Here is a 5,119-nt window from a genome sequence, read left to right as displayed (position 1 = left end):
CTAAAGCAGGACTCTCAGAGACGGGAGGTTAACCTTAAAGCACAGCTTTTATTGCTGGATAAAAAGAAAAAATCCGAACACAAAACAAAATCATAGAACTACAAACTCAAATCCAAACACTACGACAATAGAAAGCTACGCAACAGAGGGCAAGGAAAACACAAGAAAATACACACTGGAGTAATCAGGGAATGGGAGACAAGAGGGAAACACAGCTGGGAGAAATCATCTTGTCCCTCCTTACAGATCACTAAGGCTACGTTCACACTGCAGGCGAAAGCGCATCAAATCCGATTTTTTTGACCCTATGCGACCCATATCCGATCATGGTCTGACAGTGTGAACGGCACAAATCGGATATTTTCAAATCCGATCTGGGTCACTTTCGTATGTGGTACTGAATCCGATACATATCCGATGTTTTAGAAAGCGACTGCTGTGTGAACGGTCAGGTCGCATTAAATCCGTCTTTTACGTCACTGACACGAGACAGACGCCAATTATCAGCGCCGGAGAAGACAAACCAAAAAAGCATGGCGGCGGAAACTGGAGACGGAGCGGGTCAGTGGACCGAAACTGAGGTTGCGGAATTGATTAGCATATGGGGAGACAATTCTATCCAAGCTAAACTTGAAGGGTCGTATCGCAACCGGGCTGTGTTCGAGTGCATTGCCAAAGAAATGATTGGACGAGGGCACAGGCGAACGTGGCTACAGTGTCAGAGGAAAGTCAAGAGCCTCAGAGCCAAGTTTAAAGAAGCTAAAGATATAAACAAACGAAGCGGACGTGGTCGAGTCACCTGCCCGTTTTATGATGAGCTTGACCGTATTTTGGGGGACAAACCCAGCTGTCAGCCAATAGAGCTGATCGATAGCTCCATTGAAACAGCTGAAGAGGAGCCTGAAAGTCCAGGGGCTAGCGCCAGTCCAGCTCCCAGCCTCAACAGTGAAAAAGGTAGGCTAACTTGTTGTAGTCATGTGTGGAGAATAAAACTAAGTACAAGTAACGTTACATTAAACGTACTGTATAACACATGTCTAAACATAACAGAACTGAATAAATTACTGAACAAAAATTGAAAACATTCTATATGACAGCAATAGCGTAATTCTAAATGAAGGCTGAACTACATCAGCTGTAACCATGTATATAACTTTTTAATAGGTTGTATGGTTGTATTTTCGAAAGGCGCCTGTACACTGGGTGAGGATACTCCTGTGTCACTGACATTTGATTCTGCATCAGAGGAAAGTTCTTCATCTGCAGTGAGTGCAGATAATTCCATAAAGAAGAATGCACAAACCAGAAGTAAGTAACCCATATATCAAATAGAACATTGTTGTTGCAAACTTTTCATCATCACATTGAATAAAAACGTTTTTTCTAAGTAAGGTGTCATGTCGAGACCTCACAAGGCAAAATAATGAGTTAAATTTTACTCTAGATGTCTAAGCATGGATAAAGCACACATATCTTTTAATTAATACTACTCATTTTGTCAATGAGAGGGAAGGGTGAGATTGTAATGTAAGACATGCTGTAGATTGTACAATGTTTTTTAAATAAAAACCACGAGTTGACTCAAATGATCAAATACCCCAGTCTTAATTTCTGACCTGTACTGATATGGTGATGTTCTAATTTCTCCAAGGTGTGTACCAGAACTGCATATGGAAATTCCCTCTGTCCTTCAAACATAAAAATTATCCTTTTGTTGAAATAACACAAACAACTATTCCCTTTACAGATACATCTGCCAAGAGCAGGAAGAGAAAGTCAAAGATGGAGTCAACTTTGGAAATATTTGCGGACAAGATTACAAGCGCCTTGAAGAATGATGAGTCGGAGCTTCTGTTGAAGATGCAAGCAGCTCAGCATGAGCATGATCTTAAAGTGCTGTCCATGTTGACCCAGCTCATCACACGCCAACAACCACCTTTCTACCAGCAGGCAGTACAGGCTCCACATCTTTACTGCCCAACACAGTCTTCAGTCATCCATTCCCCTCCATACCCCATGGCTTCATCTCAGTCTCCACTATTTGAGATGTCCAATCAGTCTCTGTCTTTCCAACAAGATTTAGCTCAACCTCTTCCTTTTGGTAATGCCCTTTCACCATCTCACAATCCGGGTCAGCCCTTTAGACCAGAACGACCAAACCCTCGAGACCAGGCTCAGCATGCATCCTTTAACCAGGCCTTTATGTCATCCTACCCTCCTCCAGATGAACAGGATTAAACTACTTTAAGGCATTAGTTTAAATGTTATGAAAAGCAAGTTTTGCACATGGTTCACTTAATGTATTTTAAATGGATACTCCAAAAATATTTCAGTTAATGTTATGTTAATATTGTTTTGGAGGGGCTTTACTTTCAATGCAAAGTGTTGGTTATTTATCGTTGCATCCAAAAATGCTTTGTTTGTTGTTAGAGATTTTCAGTACTGCTGAGGACAGTGGTTCTTTCAGATTTAATTTGTGCTTTTCATATGCAAACTTATATGTTTTGAGACAAACAACATTGCAATTTCAGTACTCAGAGGAAGAAGTGTACATGTTACACACGTCAAAATAAATATTTTCCATAAAAAAAAAAACTTTGAATGCTTTACTTTAAATTTTGTGAATGCATCACTTAAACATCAAGCTCAAATTTATTGACAATGAGATGAACCCATGGCTTTTGTGCCTTAACGTTGACTATGAAAAAATTGGGTCAGCACCTCTCTGATTCTTATTGGCTGAACATCTGGTAAGATGCCTCCTTCGGTACCTCTAGAATCACGCAGATCAGTTTTATCAGTTTCATTGTAAGCTTCACCATGTTTTTCACACACATTGTGGAGTGTGCAGCATGCAGCTATTATTGTGGGAACAGTGTGGATGTCCACATCAAGACGTTTCCCAAGGCACCTCCACCGACCCTTAAGTCGGCCAAATGCACACTCCACTGTCATCCTGGCTCTGCTGTGTCTCTGGTTGAAGTATTGTTGTTCTTCAGTTAGGGTTCCTGTATCTGCATATCCCTTCAGCAGCCAGCTTCGCAGGGGATATGCAGGGTCACCGAGCAGCATGACTGGAACTTCAACACCCATGATTTCTTCTGTAACCTAAAGATTATGTGAATACAAGGTGACATATATCAACAAGGTAGAATGGTAAAACAATTTTAATTACAATTCACTGTGTTCAAAGATACTGACTGGTGGAAATAGCTCCCCTCTCTCTGCCATTGTGTATATCTCAGAATTCTTGAGAACCCTGGCATCGTGGACGCTTCCTGGCCATCCAGTGTAGATGTTAGTGAAACTGTTGGGAAGACAACGTTTGGGAAACGTGAACATTTTATTTCTACTGTAAATCTGCAGATTCTGACAGATGTCTGCAACTATCCTTTGAAGCACTGATCTTCTCTAAAACAGCAATAAGGATAATTATCAGGAGATATGTAAACAGCAAAATAAATTCATAACTTAAGGCAAAATTGCGAAACGTAAAGTCCAAAACAAGTCTTTATATTACGGGCCATCAGTCAAACAATACTTTTTGGTCTGGGTATGGGTGACAGAAAATGCAATATATTTTAATAAAATATATGAAATCTGTGAGGTGGGTAGTATAAGTTTTACCTTTTAAGAGTAGTTTTACTTGTAAAAGTAACAGTTCACTACTATATTGAGCCACAGTTGATTACTTATGACAATTTATAAAGGATCACTCATTTATTTAATAGTAATCATTTAAAAATATGTTACATAAAAAACAATACAAGTAAAGTGAGTTAAAATGCATAGGGAATTACTGGAAGCAGGAAAGATGTGGGTAATTAGGAGAAAACAGAGAGACTGAAGGAAAACACAAAATGTTCATCACACTTCTGATCAAACAGTTACTTGCATAATTCTTTAGGCGACTACTTTTTGTCCAGCTCTGTATATATGTTTGAGCCATTCAAATGCATGTTTTTTTTCCCTTTCAATTTTTTCATAATTAGTAGATCATAGTATGCTTACCAGAATTGATGGTCGACGACGCCCTGAAGGAGGACAGAGTGCCAGCCTTTGCGGTTAAAATAATCACAGTGATTGTCCTCAGGAGCAGTGATGGGAATGTGACTCCCATCTATTGCTCCGGCACACTGTGGGAACCCCCATCGCTGTCTGAAGCCTTCAATAACTTGTATCAGGTCATCTCCTCGAGGCCATTTAATGTACTCAGGCATGAGGACATAGCGGACCGCAAAGCAGAATTCATGGACGATGGAACAAACTGTAGATTTGGCAACTCCGAACAGGTTTGACATGGTCCGATAACATGCGCCTGTTGCCAGCCAATACAGCCCGATTCCAACGCGCTTGCTCACAGGTATGGATTGGCGGAGATGAGTATCCTGTCTAAGCATTCTAGCTGAAAGGCGCTGACAGAGGTATTCAAGTGTTTGTCTTGACATCCTGAAATTGTGGATGAACTCCGTGTCAGTGAAGCCTCTCACATCCCAATCCCACCACTCCTGGTTCCGACTCCGTGTCCATATATACCTCTGCACGGAGGTAGCAGCCACTGCTCCAAACAAGGCCATTGTTAAAGCACGGACTCTCTTTTTTCTCAGTGTCCTCCTTTCTCTGATTAATTTGTTAAAATTTTGTCGGTTATGACTGTGCATAAATTGATAAACTGCTGCAACAACACCTACTCGCTCTGTAGCCGCCATTTTTACTTCCGTAAACAGAGCGTGTTGTGCGTGATGTCTTCTTTTGCGCATGCGGGTCGCTTTGAGGGCCGTGAACCGTTCACACTACAGCACGTTTGAAGTCGCATTTTATTTGTAGTGTGAACAAGCCCACATAAAAATCGGATTTGATCAAAAAATCGGAATTGGGCATTAAGACCTGCAGTGTGAACGTAGCCTAAAAGGAATGTCAGCTAAATCAAGGAGATTGTCCAACCCATTCACTTGCTAGGATTGGGCCACATTTATTAGATATTCTTCTAATGTTTTTGTTTTAGTGTGTGTTTTTGGAATAAGGTGACTTGAGTTAAATGTGTGTAAATTTCCAAAAAATTCTTTATAAAATTTTTTCTTGATTGTCTGAGCATGGTTGTGTTATAGTGATATAGTGA

General features: G+C 40.6%; 1 protein-coding gene and 1 long non-coding RNA gene across 2 annotated transcripts; one reads left to right on the top strand and one right to left on the bottom strand.

Annotated features, from left to right (window-relative positions):
- Positions 1 to 254: 254 nt before the first annotated feature.
- Positions 255 to 2,336, top strand: LOC143417001 (uncharacterized). The gene is made up of 3 exons (XM_076882645.1): positions 255 to 954; positions 1,189 to 1,308; positions 1,748 to 2,336. The coding sequence occupies exons 1-3, from the start codon at positions 534 to 536 to the stop codon at positions 2,236 to 2,238; spliced, it is 1,032 nt and encodes a 343-aa protein (XP_076738760.1). The 5' UTR covers positions 255 to 533; the 3' UTR covers positions 2,239 to 2,336.
- Positions 2,337 to 2,971: 635 nt separating this feature from the next.
- Positions 2,972 to 4,154, bottom strand: LOC143417002 (uncharacterized). The gene is made up of 3 exons (XR_013097237.1): positions 4,012 to 4,154; positions 3,202 to 3,307; positions 2,972 to 3,108 (listed from the first exon to the last, which is right to left on the bottom strand). It is a non-coding gene; the product is annotated as an uncharacterized LOC143417002 (long non-coding RNA).
- Positions 4,155 to 5,119: the final 965 nt, after the last annotated feature.

The sequence above is a fragment of the Maylandia zebra genome, linkage group LG3 (genome assembly GCF_041146795.1).
Source record: "Maylandia zebra isolate NMK-2024a linkage group LG3, Mzebra_GT3a, whole genome shotgun sequence".
Lineage (NCBI taxonomy): Eukaryota > Metazoa > Chordata > Actinopteri > Cichliformes > Cichlidae > Maylandia > Maylandia zebra.
This window is presented reverse-complemented; position numbering and strand designations above follow the sequence as displayed.

Coding starts and splice junctions, on each gene's coding strand:
- LOC143417001 (XM_076882645.1), top strand. CDS start 534: ATGGCGGCGGAAACTGGAGACGGAGCGGGTCAGTGGACCGAAACTGAG. Junction 955..1,188: donor CAGCCTCAACAGTGAAAAAG/GTAGGCTAACTT, acceptor TATTTTCGAAAG/GCGCCTGTACACTGGGTGAG. Junction 1,309..1,747: donor GAAGAATGCACAAACCAGAA/GTAAGTAACCCA, acceptor TTCCCTTTACAG/ATACATCTGCCAAGAGCAGG.